Below are 23,172 nucleotides of genomic sequence, written 5' to 3' on the forward strand. Positions count from 1 at the left end.
GTGGGGGCAGGGGGACAAGCTGAAAAAAAGCAGCCTCTTCCAGGAGGAGGCTGGACAGTGGTCAGTGCCTTGGCAGAGGCAGCTTCAGTAGGGGTGTTAGGAGCTGGTGCTCAGAGCAGCAGGTAGCCTGGCGGGACTGGGCCAGGTCCGCGGCAGCTCTGGGCCGGAGGCGGCAGCCCTGTTGGGTAGCGGTGTGGCGCCGCTCTCCCTTGGCACCTGGGCGAGGGGAGAGGAAGCGCTCGCTGCATGCTGAGATTTCGGTGGCGCGTTTCCCAGCATGGCACGGCCACCGCTCGTTTTTTTTTCTCTCTCTTCTCCCTTTTGCATGGATGGATTATGGTGTGCCACTGAAAAGCAGGAGTGGTGGGGGCGGTGGTGGCACAGACCCCTACCCACCCTACCCACTGGCGTGAACAGGAGGCAGAAATATGGTGTCCACTTCCCAATATAGCTTCAGATCTCCCCTCTCTCACACAGCTTACATTTAGCTGCTTATAAAGCATATTAGGACTGACTCAATTCTAATAGAGTCCGTAATAAGACCGATCAACACAGATTGACTGTTTTAGAGGTCACCATGTAATAGCGTTTGTTATGCTATTCCTATCAGGTATATGCCTCTACATCAGGAGAGGAGTACAGTCGAGATGGAGCAGTATACCCTGGCTCCTTCTACATGCAAGGTTGGTATGCATTCCTTTATTTATGTTTTTATTTCTGGTCATATGTCATTCAAATCCTAGCACTACCCTGTCTATGCTTGAGGAAATGACTTACTCTTGTGTGTGTGTGTGTGTGTGTCCGTCCGTTTTCTCTGTTGACAGAGGGCCTTCACCCCTCCCCTGACCTGTGGTCCTCTTCCGGAGCCCTTGGCCAGCCGGGCTACTCGGCCATGCTGGGCAACTCCTCACACATCAGCCAGTCAGGCTCCTTCTCGGTCATCAACCCCCAGGACAGAATGGTTAGTATGGAACGTGAGGCAAATCCCCCCCCCCCCCCCCCCCCTCCCCCTGTCACTCTTTTTTTTTCTTTTTTTTCCTTCTCCCCCTCAATCATGCCTCTGCCCACTCGGTGGGGTGTTGGTTACCATACAGTCATACAGCTGCGCTAATTATAGGTTTGAGTGGAGATGTGACGCACAGGTTGTGTAATCTGAATCAGGTTGCTGACGTGAAGAGGTCTAACCTGTGTGTGTGTGTGTGTGTGTTCTCTCTTGCTCTCGTTCCCCCTCATCCTTTCTCCCTTTCTGCTACTCCTCGTCCTCGTCCTCCTCCTCTTCCTCATTCTCGTCCTGCAGAAGCGGCAGCCCCTGCCCCTGTCCCCGCAGAACTACCCTCTCCATGGCACTGACGTCAACGGCAGCCTGCCCTCCAGCTTCCACTCCAGCTCCGGAGGCTTCAACCACACGGCCTCCAACAACGGCGCCGCCGACAACATCATGGGTACGAGACGCCCCTTACTGTTGCTAGCATAACAATTGCTGTGTTTCTGCTCTGAAACACATGTTCGACCTCAATGTTTGTCTTAATTCGGTCACCTGTGTGTGTGTGTGTGTGTGTGTGTGTGTGTGTGTGTGTGTGTGTGTAAAAGGATTGAGCTGATAATAGTTTGTTGTGTATCCCACCACAGCCAATCGAAGCACCACAACAAACAGCTCAGGGGATGAGATTGGGAAAGCTCTCGCCTCAGTGAGTAAAAAAAGACAACACAATGGCCTTTTGCACTATTCACGTGTTCTTGTTAATATTTTTGTTCAACTTGTCCTCCTGTTCAATTTCACTTTTGTTGCACACTGCAGATTTACCCATCAGACCACAACAGCAACAACTTCCCTTCAACGCCTTCCACTCCTGTCGGCTCCCCACAAGGCATCGCAGGTACAGCCCCCTTCCTAGGCCTGAGAGACGGGGTCTTTAGCAACTAACTGCTGTTGTATGGTTGCAGACATGCCACAAGATGTGGTAGATTATCAGTGGTGAATTTGCAAATGATGAAGTGTTGTGCTGGAAAGATGGTGCTGCTTCATGTGGAAGCAGAGTTGTTATGAGTCTTGAGAAATGCACAAGAACAGAGCCGTATAATATACGGCTCTGCACAAGAAGGCGTTAGAGCACCACCTACTGTTCAGGATGAGGTATAACATGCTCAGGGCTGTGTAAGCTGTAAAAAACTTTGACTTTGAACGGCCCTGCATATTTCACACGTTATTTTTCTCTCTCATGCAGGTGCATCACAGTGGCCAAGACCCAGTGGTCAGACCGCCTTGTCGCCAAACTATGAAGGAGGACTGCACGCCCTGGTACTCTTTCAGCATGCACTTTCATTTCCTCTTCTTTCTAAAATGCGCCAACCCTCTTGCTGTTCCCTCATGACCATTCATTCCACGTCTTTCAAAAGGTGTTAAAAAAAAATCACAACTGACATGCCCCCCTCTCTATCTATCTCTCTATCTCTCTCTATCTCCTCTGCAGCAGAACAAAATGGAGGACCGTCTTGACGAGGCCATCCATGTGCTCCGCAGCCATGCAGTAGGCCAGGGCCCAGGTGGCCCAGGTCACACGGGGGGTCACTCAGACTTGCACAGCCTGGTCAGTGCTGTCAGCGCGCTGCAGAACGGAGCTCTGGGGGGACTCGCGCAGGCCTTCTCCGGCGCCGGCCTGGGACTCGGCAACCGGCACCCTGCCATGGTGAGCCCTGGAGGTCCACTTCTGCCCCATCCACTGGCGCTGGGGAAGCAGCTACCGCACAGTCTGCAGAAGAGAGTAGAGTTTACATGAACAAAGAGGGCAGACCCCTCAGAATCTTGCAATGAGTGATGACAAATGAATGGAGATTAGGAAGTCCAGCTGCAATTTCGTACATTTTGGCAACAACAACCATGTCTAATCCACTCAAGACCCTTGTGTGATCACAACTTTGTGATCCCACAGGAAATTTAAATGCGATTTCTGAGGAGTCGCGTAACAAATTCCATCTCTTTTGGCTGCATGAATGACAACAAATCTTCACAAGATCCTGGAGGGACTGAGAAAGCCAAAGTAGATGTAAACAGAGCAGGAGTAGGGCCCTACTGTACTCTACTACACTTCATAGACCGTTGTTGACTTGTTATGTGAATTTGTAAAGTTTTGTTTATTTTGACCTAGCAGTACAAAAACTCATTGCACAAAGAGGATGTTTTAATAGCATGTGGCTATTTGTGTGTTTTGTCACTACTGTCTGTACACCTTAATACTAACATACAGGTATGACACTTTAAAGAGCTGCACAGTGTGCTGCTTTCGCTGCTTTGTGTGGTAACACGTCTCTGGCCTTCTTCCCTGTCAGTCTGGAGGGCACCATGAAGAGCCCACAGGCCTGCCTCCCAGCAACCCCCTACTGCACGGCCACCATGCCCCCGGGACCACACAGCCTGGAGGACAACCAGAGGGCTTTACCAGTGAGTGTCTCTGTCTCTGTCTCTGTCTCTCCTACTGTCCTCTATCTCTCCTCCATCTCTCTCTGCCAGTGGTCCACAGATCTGCAAGAAGTTTATAGATTACTAATTAACAATTTATAGTTAATAGAACTACAAAAAAAAACTAATATTATGAATGGACTAAATAGAATTGAAGGAGATGGTTGTGAAAGAAGGAGGAGGAAAGACGGGAAGTGCAAAGTAGGCGTGTTTGGTTGCGTTGTTAAGAAATGTTAGGAGAGGAGGTACTCTTGGAAGGGTTGGTTCTTCCAGAGTTCTCGCTAGGGCAAGAGAACCATGGTCTGTACTAAGAGCTGGGTGGTATGTTGGATTTGCCACAGCCTGATTTTTCTTACATTAAATAGTGTGAGGCGACATTACCGGGCAACAGGGGGAACGTGGTCAGAAGTCTGCTGGTCATCAATCATTACACCCAAGTTTCTTGTATAGGGGTCTATTTTGCCGGGAGAGACGGAGAGGGACATGTAGTAGGACCGGCTAAGGGCGCAAGAAAGCCTCAAATATGTAGCGGAGGAGACAGGTTGTGACTGCACAGTTCAGAGAACTGATTACTGATGTGTAATGTGAATAGAATAATAACAATAAATGTATACAAATTGTGACTGTATGGAAAAATGAATTGGTTAAAAGTCTTTTTGAAGCCATCACTAGAATGAGGAGCATTAGGTAAATATTTTCACCAATGAAGAATCTCCGAAAAAAAGAGTCTTGACTGTGACCTCTTAGTGTTTATGTAAGGCCTGTAATAGCAGATGCTCATTAGAGGACTGCAGTGGGTGAGGGGAGATGTACAGGTAGAGTTGGATCATGGGAGTAAAATAGAAAAGTGCAGATTTTACATTTTTATTTACATTGGCCTCCTATAGCAGCCAGAATTATGCAACTATGTATATAACTATGTATTGTTTTTATATATTAAGTTTTGTGTCGAACTCTTTCTGTCTTTTCTATGTGTCCACTCTATCTTTCTATTTTTCTCTCTCTCTCTCTCTCTCTCTCTCTCTCTCTCTCTCTCTCTCTCTCTCTCTCTCTCTCTCTCTCTCTCTCTCTCTCTCTCCTCTCTCTCCTCTCTCTCTCTCTCTCTCTCAGATCTGCCAGGAAGCGGAGCCCGCTCCACCCACTCCTCCAGCAGCTCGGACATCAAGCGAGAGGACAAGGAGGACGACGAGAACTCATCCATAGCAGACAAGTCTGAGGATGAGAAGAAGGACAGCAAAGCTTCCCGCAATCGATCACGGTACAGTCATTTGCATTTTGACATTATATACTAGAATTTGCCCAAAGGGTGCACATGTTTCTGGTAAGCTTGATTTTTGATGGGAGAATGAGGGAAAATGTCTGCTAAATGCTACTAAAACTGGATTTCGGAATACATCCAAGCAATTGATGAAGTAGAGTTGTTAAGTACTTCTAGGTGTAGATTCGGTTAGCTAAATTACTATTGTGTGTCCTATAATGTGTCTTGAGTTTGCGTGTTATCAAGTGGAGTTTTGTCAGTGGCCACATTACCAATCTTGGCAAGTTCCCAGGCGTCCTGTCCTCCCAGCTCTCATCCTCCTCCCCAACTGTGATATTATTTTCAGAAGGGAGGCGTTTACCCTCCAGATGCTCTCAGGTGTTTTGTCAGACGCGGGAGACGAGTAAGTTACCCCACCTGCGTGAGAATGTGCTCATGTCCTAACCGCTCCCCCTTCCCTCCCAGGAAAGCCCATTGTACACATGTCATTTGTCTGACCTTACATTTACCTGGGGAGACCTTGAATTCAAACTAGAAAATACCACCCTTGAACACTGAGCACATAGTCACTGATCATAAGAACGTAGTTTAAGTAAAAAAAAGCTCCTCACTTTGAGAAACAAAAAAAAGGTTCAAAATGAACTAAGCTCCAAATATGGAAATTTTAATGAAAAAGAAAAAAACATGGTCTAAGATAAATATCTACCAGAAGCAAGCTTGTGTCAGGATCTCTCTCTTGCATTTATTGTGGTTTTGCAATGGAACTCTTTTGCTTAAACGCAAGGTGGATGCATTTGGAAAATGCTGCCATTTCAATGCAACACACACTCACATCTAAACATCTCACAGAAAATGTCATTTTGTGCATGACTGACTATTTTGTTTATCAAGATTCCTTATCACCAAAGATTTAAGCCAACCATTATACACTCGGAAGATTCAACGTTTCACTTGTTCACACGCAAGTGTCTTCTTTGCTCCCTTTACAGCCAAGACAAAGACGATGAGGAAGATGACGAGGACCTTCCGCCCGAGTTGAAGATGGAGCGCGAGAAGGAGCGGCGGGTGGCCAACAACGCGCGCGAGCGTCTGCGTGTGCGCGACATCAACGAGGCCTTCAAGGAGCTGGGCCGCATGTGCCAGCTGCACCTCAACAACGACAAACCTCAGACCAAACTGCTCATACTCCACCAGGCCGTCAACGTCATCCTCAACCTGGAGCAACAAGTCCGAGGTAGTGACTCTAGTGCCATAAAGCTAGCTTCTACAGAAGACCTATCTGTTTATTCAAATAGAAATAGTTAGTCTATCTTTGGGGGAAGCTGTGGGGTGTAAGTGGCGTCATCCCTATGTATTACAAGCAGGTCCAAGTACCCTTGGGGACCTGAGTTCAGTTCCGACCAGCTCGCGTCTCCAGATCTCAGACTAAATTCTCTCTCCCTCTTGCTCCCTGTCAGTCAACTATTCTATTTTAAAGGCAAAAAACCCCCCTAAAATATATACTTTTAAAGGCTGGCTTCTACAAAAGGCATGTTTGTTCACCAAAAGGGAAATGTTCAATCTCTCTGGTGTTTATAAATCCTTGAATTTTGCCAATATTTTGGCTTAAGTAGTGCCTGCATGGAACTCAAAATGGATGTATATTTTAAGTCACGGTCGAGTAGTACTTCATGCCTATATCTTTGATCATGGTGATGTGTCATTTGGCACATACATACATCTAAAGTCATGACCTCACTGTTAGACGTTGGTACTTGGCATTGTAACAATCTGATTGTACAGGGACTGACATTGTATGTCCAGCCTGCTCTGAGAGTTGCTTTGGATAAATATAAGCAACATGTGTAGGCAACAAAAGCTACCCCCCCCCCACCCCCTTCATGTTTGTCTCAGATGTACTCTGCACGTCTGGACCAAGGAAATAAGCTCTCATTGTCAGCTCTGACATGATGATAATCCCTAATCATAATCAAATCATCCCGTCTTTCTATCCCCAGAGCGCAACCTGAACCCTAAAGCCGCGTGCCTGAAGCGCAGGGAGGAAGAGAAGGTGTCCGGTGTGGTAGGGGAGTCTCCCATGCAGCTCTCGGGAGCGCACCCTGGCCTGGGCGGAGAAGGACACAACCCAGTCAGCCACATGTAGAAAACTCAGGTGAGTCCAGTCCAATCCACGGGCGCCATCCCTGTTCACCGCCACAGCATTTATAGGATGTGTAAGAAATCTTAGGATAACTTCAGACTGGGAGTTTTACAATGTTTTGTCACGGTCAAAGACAGAGACATATTGGTTTTGTTTGATGCACTTTGCTTTAATTTTGTAAGTGCTCTTTTTATGTGGGGTTAGCAGCAGCAGTAATTGTTTTCTGTCTTCACTCAACAGATCTGATGGAATTTCCATGGCTCTCAGAAGACGTGGCCTTTCCCTACTCTTCCATCGGCCCCATCATCGTGTGTGTGTGTGTGCGTGTGTGCACACGTGTGTGTGTGTGTGTGTGTGTGCATGTGTATGTGTGTGTGCATGTGTACGTGTGTGTATAGAAAAACTGGGGTAAATGTGCATTGCCCATGAAATTTACAAGGTGCACGTACACATACACACAGACCCGTTTCGTCTACACACACACACCTACTGCCAAAACTGACACAGCCTATTTGCCACACTCCTGACCATCACTACCAGCGCAAATGTGAAGAACATTTCTCTTGTATACTCGTTTCTTTTCTTCATTTTGTATGCTCTTTATGTTGTATGCTCATGTGTTTTTTGGCTTCCACATTAGGATGGAGCACTGGAGTAGTTGTCCTTTTTCCGCAAAAGGCAATATTTTCACTGCCGAGAGGTACTCTGAATGAGACACCTAACAAAAAAAAAAGTCAAAATTTAATCAAGGATTTGTGCCTACTTATGTTTTATATATATATGAGACATTGAAGCAAATTGCTTTCATGTGTGGAACAAATTTTGTTTAGCAATTGCTCGTGTGATGAGCAAGTTTATGTAGTGCGTCATTCCCAACCTGAAGGTACAGTCTTACTTGTGTTGTGTAACCAAACGCATATGACACGAGAGGGACCTCAGCAGTGCTGGAGGCTATGATCGTCTCGGAAACGGACGCAAGCTACGTGTCATAGGGGTCGTGCGAGGGTTACCCAGCGCAGAGATGAGGGTAAACTGGCTAGCTTGCTTGTAAGCTGTCAAAGCAGAAGATTGAAGTGTCCATCCACAGTGAAAAAGAAAATAACGAGTGCAACAGACTTCATTGCTTCATTTGGGTTAAGATCCCATTAACCTGAAGTCAAGGGCACAGTGTTAAGTGTGAAATAGCAGTGCAGGGTTTTCCCAGCACAAGCATGGTTTCAGTCACCTCATCCCGTATACTCACCCTTGCCGTCGACTTGGATGATCGGGCCCTTGACTTAGATGATCATATCACAAAGCTCTGTGTTTGGCATTGGATCAACTCTCATCTGGTCGACTGAGCTGTTGTTTGTTTGCCTTCTCGCTGGCTGCCACCTGGTGGAGAAGTTGCCTCTCAGTTGTCTTACCCTTTCTCTCTCTCTCTCGCGCTCTCTCTCTTTCTCCCTCTTATTCTCTCACCCATATGACTGTATGTCTGTGTATGAGTCGTGTCAATTCCTGCCCGATATGGTTGGTTTGTATAGCTGCTTGGCTAGTGATTGAGGTTAGGTCCCAGTGCAAAAGCTGAATTCTCAGCATTGCTCTTTGAGTACTGCATTCAGCAGGCCCTATATTTCTGTTGACATAAATTTCATAAACTTCAGGAGGTGGGGACAGGTGCAGGACATTTCACCATGACCCTTGCTTTTGCGTAGTTGCAAATCCTGAATGAATTGGAAGGTCTTTAGGCTTAACATTAGAGGAGGAGGCTGCATTGCAATTGTGGTGTTTTTTTTCTGGGTTTAATTCCACACAATGCATTCATAACGCTATGGATGTTGGCTCAACATTCAGGAAGCAAGATTGAATATATAGGCCTATATGAATATATAAGAAAGTATATTTTTGTTAGACTATACATTGTAGATTTTTACATAAATGACAATATTAGTTTGAAAATGAAGAATATATCATAGAGGCAAGGAAGAAGAGTGTATCACAAAGAAAATTAAATGACCTACCCAAAAGGCTGCAAATCAAATCAGTCAGTCAGTCATCTTTTTTTCTAATGAGGGAGAGAGGGAAAGATGTAGTTTAAGCAAGCACACTGGCTCAACCACAGAAACAGGGTTGTTCCCATTTCAAGGGGATGGTCACAACTGTCCAAGGGAGCTGAAGAGCCATGCAAAGAACTAAACTGCAAAATTCGACACATCACATTTCAGTTTCTCTTGGTGTGGGGAATGTTGAGACAAAAGCAATGCCACTGTCTGCAACTAAATCCATTGGAGATCAAAGTGTTCTTATGGACGGGTGGTGTAGCTACTAAAAGGCAATGCCTGCCCTCTGGACTTTGCCTTGCTCATACAATTATGCAACTGGTTTTGAATGTACCATTCAAATATAGATTGCCCTTATTTTCTTTTTTTTGTTTTGTTTTTTATTTATTTCAAGGTTGTTGTAGTTTTGTCTGCAGCATTCCTAGGAGATGACACCGATGGGGAACTTTGGTATTCCTGTACAGTTAAAGTCGGTGGGAAATTTCTGTGGAAATTAGGTGGTACAACAGTGTTATCTGTGGCAATTGTTATGCTCCTTATATGGAATGCCACAGACTTGCGCTATAGTCTTTGTGTTGCAAACAAAACATATCACATCACCATTTTTGAAGTGGGAAGGGAGGGAAAGAGGGGAAATCTTTCAATATTAAGAGTGGCCTTTTCATTCTCAAGACGAAACTGGTCGTATTTGGAGAGTGAAGACTTACCAGTGCCTAAACTTAAAATTTTCTTTCAGTGCGTAAAACATTTTCCCTCTCTATTTTAACAGCATAACATTGTATGTGTTGCTGTCATAAGAGGTACATCCCAATGTTTTTTTTTTTGTTTTTTTTCCCCATGACATTCTTTTGGGGGAAATATGAAATGGAATAATTTACATTTTTCAATGTATCTAATGAAACATTTAACATGTGTAAATGTCTTTTTTTAAGTTTGGTATGATCTTTTACCTATGTCAATGCTGTGGGGGAAATCTGTCAGGTTTGGTTTATTTTGTTAACCCCCACTTTTCTTTATCCCCACTTTGTTTTTCTTCTTTTTCTACTTTGTCATTTCTATGCCTCTTGACACTACTGGGTTGCAAAACCTGAGGTTTCAGTCTTTAGCTCTTTGTTCTGTGAAGCACCTCAGAATGTAAAACTTTGATGGTAGAAGGGGCCTCTTTCTTTTTAAAAAAATCACCTGAACTGGAGCTCTTTTATACTATACTGTCAGCAAAATTCCTCCTTTAAATCCGTAGAATAGGCTTTTGAGTCTGCAAAGATGTATTTTGTCTTTTTTTTTGGAAATATTCTTATGACGTCTGCTTTGACACTGTCCACATTTTCAGCATCTCTGTAAGTCAGAGCTTTGAGTGGCGTTGATAGTATCCGATTGTACGAGGCAATGTTTTGCATTTCACTTCGAGATTTGTTCATTTTCTATCACGAGGTGATACTCGTTGAGGGTGATTGCAGTTTGTCCCTATAAATGGACTGAATCATATTCACAGAAGTTGAATAATAAAATGTACTAAGTGTAAGTATGCTAAGGTCCTGGGCTGGAGTGAGAATGAGTGGTCTTGCATCTCCATCACAGTACCTTTCAGAACCAGGCATCTTACATCTGCAGTACGGACATGAACAATACTGCTGTTGTGTCTTCAGAGTGCCTCCAGTTTAGGTCTTTTTTTGTTATCATTTTGTTTTATATATAAATATATATATAAAGTAGGTATTGAGAACTGTCGTGTATATAACAGTAATGTAGCAATAAATGTGCCATTTTTAATGACAGAAATATACCTTTTTTCAATGTCCGGCTTTGAATCTTGTATACTTCAAAAAAGAATAAAATCAATTGAAGCGTTGTAATAAAAGTTTTATCATAGCTTTATTGCATTTATTGTCTCTGCATACTCACTTCAAGTCAAAAATAAGCCATGATTACCCACATACCTGATGAAAGGTGATGGTAGGCCCACCACCCGTGGAGGTTAACAATGTGAAACGAGCCATAGTTTATCACACTGAGGCTACATATAGTCATTGGTTACATTGTATGTAGACAGCTACAAATTGACAAGATAGTAGCAAATGTAATAGGTGGTGGTGACCAATGTAACATTCGTATTTCTATCAGGCAATAAAACGGCCACCTTAGCCTTCGGGTCCTTAAACACACCGATGTCTTCTAAAACAACCTTGGAACAGCGTTCGAGAAAGCAGAAGACAAAATGCATAATATATTGAGCAAGGTTATTGGTCCCAAGTATATTGCCATTGCGAGAATGTGGTGAGTCTTGCAGTGGTCTCAAGACATTGTATTCTGTGGCAAACGGACAAGTAATTGTCATCCTAGCAGGCTAACGAGGGCTAACTTTGCAAATATAGTCCAATGAGTCCAATGTTTACGATAGCCTATAATTTGAACAAACTCTGCTCGACTATATGTTGTCCGCTATTGTTACCGAAACATGTTCCCTTTGGCTTCAAAGACTTATTAGTGAACTTATAAATGATAACCTACCGGCTGCCAGAAGTCTGCTTGCATCCTTCCGATGCAGAGTGAAAGTCATTGCACTGCACCAGGAATTCATTTAGATAGGTTACAACCGGGACGATTGAAACATTCCGGTTTTCTCCGAGTGCAACGATGATAGACAGTCATCATTTGGACAAAACATAGAGCATATTAACCTCCGTTGCTCAGCCAAATGCCTTCCTGTTACGTCCTGGTATCACGGAGTTACAGGCGATAAACGATTTTTGATGGTCACAAGTTTACTTCATTAGCGGCAGCATTAGCGGTTTATTTTTTTATTATTATTAAAGAGTGTTTTTCATTTAAAGTTTTGACTTCATGCTTATTCAGTAGAGCATTTAGTGCTCTCCCCAATCCCAGACGTTCACATTGCATGTTTGTTTTTAATGGATGCAAAACAGCCTATAATGCTAAATGTATATGGCGGGACAACCTGTTTCATTTGTCCTGACCAGGCAGTAAATCCTATTTATTCTAAGTCAATGCCCACATATCTGTGTTTATACTATATTTTATGCAGGTGAGACATGGAAAAGCAGTTTTAGAAAGATGCAAATATATTTGGGGCTATCAGGTAGGGGGTCGAGTTTTGCCATGTTAACCTATGGAGACTGACGGCCTGTGGGTCATGAAGGGCACTTATTTGGATGTGTGGTGGCTTTAACCACGTAAAAACAGAGTGAAATAACATTTTGTACTATAGAAACATTATATAATTTGAAACATGCATTATTCTAGCTATATTAATGGCATAGTGCATGCTATTTCCAAAACCGCGAGATATGCGCTTCACCATGACGGCAATGAGTTGTTAACAAACATGAACCAAGACATATAGCCCAGCAGCAATCTATCTAAAATAACATACTTGAAGTACCATTTATGATATTTTGTCAAATATTGAAATTGTGGGAAGTTTACATAATTTAAGCTGTATGTTTCATTCGTCCCCCATGCTGTTTCATTCGTCCCAGCCAGGAGGGACAAATAAAACAAAACGCACGTTCGACTTCTCCTTAAATAACTCTTGAACGGTTTTGTTCAGAGCTGTAAATGCAACTGTATTTGGCAGAGGATAGATGTAGGTTGCTAGTGACAAAATATTAACTTTCAGTGTTTTACGATGTCTTTCTGAATTACGTTCGTCCCAGTTCTCCCCTACATTGAAACTAGACATTCTCTGGTGCTTCTCAAAGTGTGTGGCGGGCTCCACTAGTGGGGAATAGAGACATGACAGGTGGGGCGCGAGGAACAGGAGGAAATTAGTTTCTTTGTGCCTATCTTTAATAACTCCCAGATAATAGATTCAAAACAAATCAGCCACACACAAACATACGAGTCATAAACAGCCCGACATGTGAATTCAAATAACACCTGATGCAGCTGACGAGACAGGCAAAACTCGGTTGATGGGATCAGCTTGAAAATTCCCCACCTCCAAAGTGGGGAATGACACAAAGTTCGAGAACCACTGATTTAAACCAACCCAAACAGAGGAGACACGTAATTTAGAACTAGATGTATCATCTAGCGGTACAAAATATGACCGCAGCTCAGTCCTGCACACTGCAAAAATGAATCACGCTTGTCAATTTGTGTCCATTTCCTACTCCATCCTTTACTCTTGCAACTGTTGTGTATGTAAATGAGTGTGTGCATTTGTGCATTTGCTTTTGTGTGCTGCGTGTGCTTCAGTGTGTGTGTGTGTTTGTTAACTTGTGAGTGTGTGTGTTTGTGGGGAAATGGTGTGTGTGCGTGCGTGTGTGTGCATTCGTGCCTGTGTGTGTGAGTGTGTGAGTGTGTGTGTGTGTGTGTGTGTGTGTGATAGAGAGTGTGAGTGTGAGCCTTAAAAATGTAGTAAGTACATCATCATCATCATATTGTAACGGCAACTCTTGCTCATGTAACAGAGTTATAAATGTAGTTTAGTGTTTGTATGTGATTTTCGCCGTAATTAAGCAGCTGTATTGAGATTGGTGTTTTGGAGCCCCCTTTGGAGAAACGGTGTACTGCAGCTCTGCTACTTTTTGTCCATGTGTTGTTGCCGTACCCGATCAGAAGCGTTATGCTTTGCATTGGATGCTGTTTTACGTACGCCAGTGCCTGAAGGCATATGTTGTTTTGGTTTTTCCAAAGTCCCTTCACCGCCTGACCACCGTTACACTGGTGCCGTGACCTGTCGATCTCCCAGATCTGCCCGACGCCGATCGCCGTGGATGCTGCGTTGAAGTCCAGCTCAAGTGTGCGAGTTCAAGTGTGGTTAGAGTTGTCCTTGTATATGGTTAGGCAGTATAGGGCTGTGTTTATGTTATTCCAGTGTGGGGAATTGTTTATTATCCTTGATATACAGTAAGTTACAGTGTACTTTCTCTAATATTGTTATCTTATATCAATTTTTTTTGCATTTGATAATACACAACGCAGATACTTGCCATTATGGCTGAGAAATATAGTTACAGTAATGTGGGAGATAATTTTGCTAGTCCAGTTCTTCCTAAAGGGAGGGGTATTTGGGGTGCATGGCGGGGTTCTGATAGCGGTACTGTTGGACATGGGTTGGATAGTGGGGAGGTAGGCTATTCCCAGTCATTAGCTGACAGCGGTAGGGGTACAGGGTCAGGTCAGAATCCAGGTTGTACTCCTGTTGGCCAGTCTATGGGGGAGGGTCCTCTCACATCCACACCCAGCAGTATTGATTCTGCCGCCATTAACCACCTCACAAGCTTGGTGGGACAGTTAGGTGCCCAAATTGGTGAGTCTATTGTAGCCAAGTTAATGTCTGCTGGCGTAGTGAATACTAGCAGTGAACACCAGGGCGGCTCATCCCCTGCACATCACATCGCACACATGCAGAACACATCACCTACACATACAGGCACTGACACTAGTACTGTAAGACAGACAGACTCACACGTTACTGTACATGTAAAATCAGACAAAGAGCCTAAGTTGTTCAGAGGTGACGGTTCTGACAAATATCCAGTCCAGGACTGGATCGACATGACTAAAGCTTATCTGAGAAAGCAGCGGTGCCCTGTGGATGAGCAGGCAGAAGAGATCATGGGGAAGTTGATGGGCAAAGCGAGAGATGTTGTGAAGGTTGCCCTGCGTAGTGATCAGACTCTCGATGTGAAACAGAACCCTGGCCTCATTTATGATATTCTCCTCCAGTATTTCAGTGATGTGTCCTCATGTCTCCCACTAGCAGATTTTTACTCCACCCTGCCCAGACCTGGTGAGAGCCCAGTTGATTACTGGTTGAGAGTGAACAGAGCAGCTGATCTGGCTGATGAAGGCCTCAGCAGACAAGGTAGGCGGATGGAGAATTCCGGTGAAGAGGTGGCGCGTATGTTTGTCAAGCATTGTCCCGACCCAGAACTCTCCTCTATCTTTAGGTGTAAGCCCATTCACGAGTGGAGTGCTCGTGACATACAGTTGAGAATTGATGATTATCAGAGGGAGCTAAGGGCCTCTGGAAGAGCCTGTGCAGATGTGCGGGTAAAGAGCCACACCACCACCCTTGCTAACATGCAGTCTAACCCAGCGGCATACAGTCAGCCTGTGCCTGAGCAGTGTCACACTCAATGCCCCACCCTCATTACTGCTCCAGTCCCTATTCACCCGCAGCGTCCCCCCTCTGTCACAGTTTCAAGTCAGAGCCACGCCTCACATCAGACTCCATGTCCCCCCTTGTGTGCCTCTACACCAGCTGTATCACAGAATACTCAAGAGGCTGAGGATAGGATTCTGTCTCGTATGATGGCCATGTTAGAGCAGATGATGGGTAAAGTGCAGCAGCGCAGCAGTGCTCGTGGTGGAAGATTCCAGGGTGGTAATCGTGAGAAAGCTTGTCGTGTCTGTGGTGACAGCAAACACACCACCATCACCCATTGCATGTCAGAGAAGTTGTGTTTCACCTGCCTTGCCCCGGGCCACACACGTGTGGGATGTCCCACCAGGTCTTCCCCTGAGCCTCAGTCTAAGGGAAACTAGTTGACTCATATTCAGAGGGAGACAGTATGGGTCATGATTTAAACTCCCGCAGTGAAGATCTTTCTAATGCAGAAACTGTTTACGCAATGAGCAAGATTGCTTGTAATGACGCTCAAACTGTTGTCTTTCAGAATATACACAAAGTTGTCGGCAGTGACAGTCTTTTCTATACTCCTGTGATGATTGGTAATACAGTGACCCTGAACGCTATGCTAGACAGTGGCTCTATGGCTTGTACTATCAGTGAAACTGCGGAATTGAAGCTTAGAGAAGCTGGAGCTTTCACAGAACATGATCAGTTCAGTACAGATGTTGTCCTCATTGGCTGTGGTGGCCGTCACGTCATGCCTAAGTCAGCTGTCTATCTGCAGATGGAGGTGTATGGCTGCAAGATCATAGTTCCTACTCTTGTTGTCCAGGGCCAGCATGATGAAATGATATTAGGCACTAATGTTATCAAGCATGTTCTTCGTCAATATAAGCAGTGTGATGCCTATTGGAAAGCTGTGTCTGCCCCTTGTCCTGCTGGTGATTCAGAATCTGAACAGTTCCTCTCCATGCTTGCTGGTGTGGACCGTTGGAGAGGTGAGGAAGTTCCCTGCAAGATAGGCACTGTGAGAAGCAACTCAGCTGTGTGCCTTGAACCTGGTCGTGAGTACTTGATGTGGGGAAAGCTACCCAAGTCTGCTGCTGTATCTCCTGGTAGCACTGTGATGGCCGAACTCACATCATGTCGCTCAGCTCCAAGGGGAATCCTGGTAGCGAGAATGGTGACGTCTTTGTGGGGAGACAGATGGCTTCCGTTAAAGCTGATCAACACTTCTGATAAACCCGTCTTGGTGAGACGTAACGCTAAGTTAGCTGATGTTTTTCCCTGCATTGCGCTCGAAGATATGGATGACACACACACTGGGGTCTCAATGGCCAGTTGTTCTCTAGTAGCTAGTGGTTCTGAGATTGATGCATGTTCTGTTGATGACAAACTCAAGGCAGTTGGATTAAGTGAGATTGACATAAACTCCTGTGATGTGACCGAGCAGTGTAAAGGCAAGCTGACTGAACTGGTTGTGCACTACAATGATATCTTCTCACGTCATCATCTGGATTGTGGAGAGGCAAAGGATTTTGTCCATCGTATTCACCTGTCAGATCGCAGGCCATTCCGACTCCCTTTCAGGCGAGTGCCCCCGAGTCAATATCAGAAGCTGCGCCAAGTGTTGAATGAGATGGAAGAGAGAGAAATCATTAGGAAGTCCACCAGTGAATATGCGTCTCCATTAGTCCTCGTATGGAAAAAGAATGGGGATCTTCGTATCTGTACAGACTTTCGCTGGTTGAACAAGCGAACTTTTAAAGATGCTCACCCTCTCCCTCATCAGGCTGACTGCCTAGCAGCACTTGGGGGAAACGCTCTTTTCAGTACTATGGATTTGACTTCTGGGTTCTATAACATGCCATTGCATGAAGATGACAAAAAGTACTCTGCCTTCACCACTCCAATGGGTTTGTATGAGTACAATCGTTTACCACAAGGTCTCTGCAATAGCCCTGGCAGTTTTATGCGCATGATGACTAGCATTTTTGGAGATCAGAACTATTTGAGCTTGCTTTGCTACTTAGATGACTTGCTTGTCTTTGCTCCTGATGAAGAGACTGCTCTGCAACGTTTGGGGGTGGTGTTTAGCAGATTGCGTAGCCACAACCTGAAGTTAGCCCCCAAGAAGTGCTTTTTCCTCCGAAAGTCTGTGAAGTTCCTTGGGCACATAGTCGATGAAACTGGTGTGTCAACTGATCCCAGTAAGGTTGAGGGCATCATGAATGTGACAAGTGCTGACCTAATGGAAGCAGACGGTGTGACTCCCTCAGCGAAACGGGTCAGGTCTTTTTTGGGAATGATCAATTACTACCAACACTTTGTACCCAATTACTCAGCCATCGCTAAGCCCCTCTTCTCTCTGTTGTCAGGCCAGAAACGAAAAAGTAAGCAGAAGCTGATGAGTAAACACAGGTCTCAGAGCAGGAAGTTGAGTGCTGTTGACTGGACCCCTGACATGGAGCAAGCTTTCCAGAAACTAAAATCGTCACTGGCCGAAACAGCTGTCCTTGCTCACCCTGATTTCACCCGCCCGTTCATGTTGTCTGTAGATGCTTCTCTTGATGGTATTGGCGCCGTTTTATCACAGGTCAAGGAGGGAGAAACCAGGGCAAGGCCCATCGCATTTGCGAGCAAGTCACTTTCTCAGTCTCAGAAGAATTACCCTGCACACCGTTTAGAATTCTTGGCGTTGAAGTGGGCCATCTGTGACAAGTTCAGCCACTGGTTGAAGGGTCATGTGTTCACGGTATGGACAGACAACAATCCGTTGACTCACATCATGACAAAGCCTAAGTTGGATTGCTGTGAGCAACGTTGGGTGGCCAAGCTAGCCGGCTACAACTTTGATATCAAGTATGTTCCAGGTCCACAGAATGTTGTTGCCGATGCCCTGAGCCGTGTGCCTTTTGTGAAAGAGAGAGTCAGTCTCAGATTACTTCAGGAGCCTTATACCACACTTCTCTCTGAGGTCCAAGGTTTGACAAGTGACTCTGTTCAAGACACCTTTCGCTGCTCCAGTGCCCGTAATGGGAATCCACGGCAAGGTGATGATTGTGTTGGGAGTATGTCTGCTACCTTGTGTGTTCACGCTCAGTCCATTGCTATGGACGATATATCTGCTGTCCTGCAGTCGCACAGTGAGTGGGAGACTGGAGCAAGAACCCGTGCTGTTGCCGCTTTGCACCATGTCCCACAGTTGGTCCCAGGTGGTCAGGATTCCCTGCCTGCTTACACAGAAAAGGAACTTCGTGATGAACAGCTCAATGACAGAGCCCTCTTTCGAGTCTTGTATTATGTGGAAAGACGTCGCAGACCCTCCAGGAGAGAGCGAGTAAAAGAATCAGTCACAGTCTTGAGATACTTGAAGCACTGGGAGAAGCTTGTTGTGAGCAATGGGATACTCTACAGAGTTTCAAGAGACCAGACCACAAAGTCAAAGCGTCACCAGTACGTAGTCCCTGAGTCACTTAAAGCTGTTGTCCTGAGAGGTGTTCACAACGATGCCGGTCACCAGGGTCAGTTCAGAAGTCTTGGGCTGGCCAGGCAGAGGTTCTTTTGGCTTAGTCTTGACAGGGATGTGAGAGACTATGTCCGCAACTGCAGGCGTTGCATCGTCAGCAAGACAGCCGAACCTGCTGGCAGGGCACCCTTGGAAAGCATCACATCCACCAGGCCACTACAGCTTGTTTGTATTGACTTTTGGTCAGCGGAGGATGCAAGGAACAAATCGGTCGACGTGCTAGTGGTGACCGACCACTTTACAAGAATGGCCCAGGCATTCCCCTGCAAAGATCAGTCAGCAAAGCAGGTAGCGAGAGTCCTCTGGGACAAGTTTTTCTGTGTATTTGGGTTTCCAGAACGTATCCACAGTGACCAAGGAGCCAGCTTCGAGAGTCAACTGATCAGCGAGCTACTTAGAGTCTCTGGTATTAGGAAATCACACACCACCCCTTATCACCCTATGGGTAATGGGAGTGTGGAACGTTTTAATAGGACCCTTGGCAATATGATCCGTGCACTTGCTCCAGACACAAAAGCCAACTGGCCGAGACGTCTTCAGACCCTCACATTCATGTACAACAGCTCAGTTCATGAGACAACTGGATACCCACCTTTTTATTTGATGTTTGGACGTACTCCTCGTCTGCCAGTTGATGTCCTCTTCCGTACTGTTCTGAATGATCCGGCTGTGGTCAGTTATGACAAGTATGTGGCATCTCTGACGAAAGATCTAAAAGATGCTATGTTAATAGCTCAGGAACATGTCAGGAAAGAACAGCACCGTCACACTGAGATCTACAACAAGAGAGTTAAGGGCCCTACCATTGACGTTGGTGACCGTGTATTGGTGGCTAACAAGAAGGAAAGAGGAAAGAGAAAGATTGCAGATCGCTGGGAATCCACTGTGTACACTGTAGTTGACAGGAACACTGAAACACACACTTACAGGATACGTGACACAGTCACTGGACAGGAGAAAGTCGTCCACCGTAATCTGTTAATGTTGGTGAATTTCCTGCCTGTCGAAAACACAAGTGTGATCTCTGACTCAGTCTCGTCTTCTTTTCAGCGGTCAAACCCAAGTGATGACTCTACGTCAGTAGTGAGACAAGGTTCTTTGCGTGATGACATGAGTGAGGATTGTGATGATCTGATTTCTAGCCCGGGATCTCAGGGAGCGCAGATGGGACGAATACAGACAGAGAGAGTTGGATCTGATTCCATAACTGTTCCAGAGCAAGTGGATTCTGAGGGACAAACTGTAGAGTGGATTGCGCGATCACCATTCCCGGAACACTCACAAGCTGAGTCAGCTGACAGTGGAGGGACAGGATCAGCTCCTCTTGTCTCTCGGAGTGACCCAGAGGAGATGTCTGAAAACCAGACAGGAGACCAGTCTGTCACCTCTGACTCTAGACCTGTGACTAGCACTGATGTTAGTACAGATGTTGCCAGTAACATGGATGGACAGACTATCAGTTGTGACATAGACGGACTCACACACACAGAGACTGATGGACAGACTGTTGTGACACAGACAGACAAAGCTAATGACATGAACAATGTTGACACAGTAGCTTATGTCTCACAGTCTGACAATCCTAGTACATCCACACAGGTGAGGTCTAGATTTGGTCGTATTCTCAAGCCAGTTGACAGACTAATTCAAACTATGTCGAGGCAAGATATTGTTCACACACATCCGTCTATGCAGGCTATCTGCAGGTCAGTGTTTCAGATTTTTCATGATTAGACACAGTTAGAGTTGAGGTCATACACACGTTTGGTGACATGTTATGTGGTCCAAGCTTTCTGATTAGCTTTATGGAGAATTTTGTCTGTTTTTGTTTTGTTTTCTTCTCTTTTCCTAGTGGCTTTAGTACACAGTGTATATGGGTCTTGTGGGGTGTATAAGGCACCCTACTGCCAGTGGTTGGTTGGAGAGTTTGCGCACCTCTTCTTCCACTTCATCCTTTTTGGATACCTTTGTGGTTGGCTGTCCTGTAATTGGTGGCCCTCTGTCTAGTTTTAGAAAGTAGTGTACTTTTTGCCTTCAGAAATACTGTATGGTTGCTGCTCGAATTTGGCGAAATTCAGGGGAGGTGGGTGTAACAGAGTTATAAATGTAGTTTAGTGTTTGTATGTGATTTTCGCCGTAATTAAGCAGCTGTATTGAGATTGGTGTTTTGGAGCCCCCTTTGGAGAAACGGTGTACTGCAGCTCTGCTACTTTTTGTCCATGTGTTGTTGCCGTACCCGATCAGAAGCGTTATGCTTTGCATTGGATGCTGTTTTACGTACGCCAGTGCCTGAAGGCATATGTTGTTTTGGTTTTTCCAAAGTCCCTTCACCGCCTGACCACCGTTACACTCAACACCACCATCTACAGGCTGATGGGTGCACACAGTCACTAAATGTACACATACATTAATTTATCGTATAACACCCCTATGGACAGATTTCCACAAAACGTGGCATACCTCTAGAGGATGTCAGAATAATCATACACATGAAATTTGGTGCAATTCAGAACATCTGAACTGAAGATAGGGGTGATTAAAGTGGTATAATATTGCATTTTCATTGTTTACCGGTGCAAATCACAAATGAGTGGTTATAGACTAGGTTGATGTGGGCCAACATACTATAAAAAGGGAGAGTGAGTGGCCCCGATGACCTGAACTTTTTCTTACAGTTCTCAGTCGCTTTGGCACATTTCTCGGATCAGAATTGAAATTCTCAAAACTGCTTGTTCAAACTCCATATCATCTTATCACTTGTGCACATCATTAAAGCATTTTCTCCCCATCTTGAACAAATGCTTTAGTACATCCATGCAACTGATTTTGTACAAATGTCTGCTGTTGGATAAAAAATGCCCTTTACTGGTCCCATGCTGAATAGTCCTACCCCATAAAACAAATTGGCCTTATTTCATCGCTTCTGTCATTACATGCAAATGTGTTGAACTAGTTGTCATAGTCTGTTTAGCATATACATATGTTGCCTGACAGACAGGAATGTTAGGATGTATAGGAAGATTAACTACAGTAAATTTGGCTGCCAGTGGTGACCATGGGGTGTTTTACTGTATATTTTGTTTCATTTTCCCTTTAAACAATCCTGTAAATGCCTTTGTATTGACTTTATATTGTCACAATGTCTGTCAACAGTAAAAACTTTGAAACATCCACTGTCTTGCAGTTGACCCCCCCCCCCCCCCCCACACACACACACACACACACACACCGTTTTGAAATAGCTATGCCACATAGAAAATAGTGCTGCCTTACGCATTATTCATTAGACAAGACAAAGCAGTTTGACTATCTTGACATAAACAGTGCAAGGATTTTGATTGCACTGAGAGTTTAATTGCTTTTGAAACCTAAAAACAAAGCATTTTGAGCAAGATACACGCTTTTGCAGGTAATCTACTATGCGGTGCAGTTGTTTTGAGAAATGTACTAACTGCTGTGCAGATGTTAATGATGATTCGAGAAATGCACCAAAGACACTGGGGAAAACTCTCAGTTCGTAGATATTAAGTTGACTAGCATTTTTGTGGTAGGTTACTGTTGCACTAAACTCACAAACTTAAAGCACTGCTGGATTATACTGACCTAGATATTGATGCATTGCAAAACACAGCTTTCAGCGTGAGGGACTATACTAAGATGATACTGGGACACTTAACTTGGCTCTGTTTTCCTTTGTCAAGGGTTCCCACGTTGGCTGCTTGGGGCACAACTGGTGGAGTGGCCCTAATTTACTTCACTGACTGGAGGCTGATTCTGGACTATGTCCCCTACATAAATGGCAAATTCAAGAAGGAAGAATAGCTTTTCCACGCGATAAGCATGGATATATTAGAGGAAATTGGTAGTTGTATTTCTTTTATTGATACAACCCAATATTTATCCCTCTGACATCAGTCACCTTATGAAACAGTAGGCCTAGTTTTATTGAACAGACAGAAGATGGCGCAATATCTACAAAATAAGATCACCGGTATTTTATTCAGTCGCTTAGGCTACTATCTAGGCGTCACAAACCGTGTTTAATGTCTGCCATATGTTTGATTGTTTGCAGGACCAGCACCCGATGATAGGCCTACCCGACAGAAGAGTTCTGATTGAAATGGAGAGACGTTGTTTCCAGTGGTGTTGGATTGATTGGTGTTTGCCATTGTCAATAAATGATATGCATATGTAGCCTGTGTTTGTTCAATTTTATATATTCAAACAGATACATGGGTGATGCTGACCGGTTTTATTCTTGTAAAACTTCTGTCATTGAATATTAGACTATACCATTTCACATAAATTATTCGCATAGAAAACTAAAGCTTTGGGGTATGAATAACAGAGTTCTGGAGCCTACAGAACAAAAGGCCATACATTGTCCAAGGGGGAGGGGGTTACGTTATATTTGCTTTACTTTGACACGTTTGTTGTCTGTTGCCTAAAACATTTCACAGTAACCCTGCAGAACAGTAAGTCACTGGCCTATTTGGGAAAGATCTGTAAATATGACATTTAACTGCACGAGATCTCCAAAGTCTAGTGAAGCAATTTGAAATGATAAGCTATTATCAGAGTCGTACTAATAGATTGGCTCTAGTCTACTGGTTTCCCTGGTTTCGCGAATAATGTCTTTCATTTGT

At 44.7% G+C, this 23,172-nt stretch overlaps 1 protein-coding gene and 1 long non-coding RNA gene across 9 annotated transcripts in view; one reads left to right on the forward strand and one right to left on the reverse strand.

Annotated features, from left to right (window-relative positions):
• tcf3b (transcription factor 3b) overlaps nt 1-10,763 on the forward strand; it is a 26,142-nt gene extending 15,379 nt beyond the window's left edge. For 3 of the 8 annotated variants that reach the window (XM_042111897.1, XM_042111903.1, XM_042111898.1), the window contains 13 exons: nt 611-683; nt 825-961; nt 1,298-1,442; nt 1,630-1,688; nt 1,799-1,877; nt 2,226-2,299; nt 2,472-2,687; nt 3,328-3,439; nt 4,568-4,715; nt 5,062-5,118; nt 5,705-5,952; nt 6,713-6,867; nt 7,096-10,763. In XM_042111897.1, coding sequence (XP_041967831.1) covers nt 611-683; nt 825-961; nt 1,298-1,442; nt 1,630-1,688; nt 1,799-1,877; nt 2,226-2,299; nt 2,472-2,687; nt 3,328-3,439; nt 4,568-4,715; nt 5,062-5,118; nt 5,705-5,952; nt 6,713-6,858 — 1,494 coding nt within the window. In that variant the 3' untranslated portion in view covers nt 6,859-6,867; nt 7,096-10,763. The remainder of the gene's footprint in view (nt 1-610; nt 684-824; nt 962-1,297; nt 1,443-1,629; nt 1,689-1,798; nt 1,878-2,225; nt 2,300-2,471; nt 2,688-3,327; nt 3,440-4,567; nt 4,716-5,061; nt 5,119-5,704; nt 5,953-6,712; nt 6,868-7,095) is intronic. The other 5 variants (XM_042111900.1, XM_042111899.1, XM_042111901.1 and 2 more) reach the window with 5 other exon arrangements.
• LOC121724945 lies at nt 6,266-21,546 on the reverse strand. The gene is made up of 3 exons (XR_006035340.1): nt 21,359-21,546; nt 16,796-16,798; nt 6,266-6,276 (listed from the first exon to the last, which is right to left on the reverse strand). It is a non-coding gene; the product is annotated as an uncharacterized LOC121724945 (long non-coding RNA).
• Nucleotides 21,547-23,172: the final 1,626 nt, after the last annotated feature.

Source organism: Alosa sapidissima, chromosome 12, assembly GCF_018492685.1.
Source record: "Alosa sapidissima isolate fAloSap1 chromosome 12, fAloSap1.pri, whole genome shotgun sequence".
Taxonomy (NCBI): domain Eukaryota; kingdom Metazoa; phylum Chordata; class Actinopteri; order Clupeiformes; family Clupeidae; genus Alosa; species Alosa sapidissima.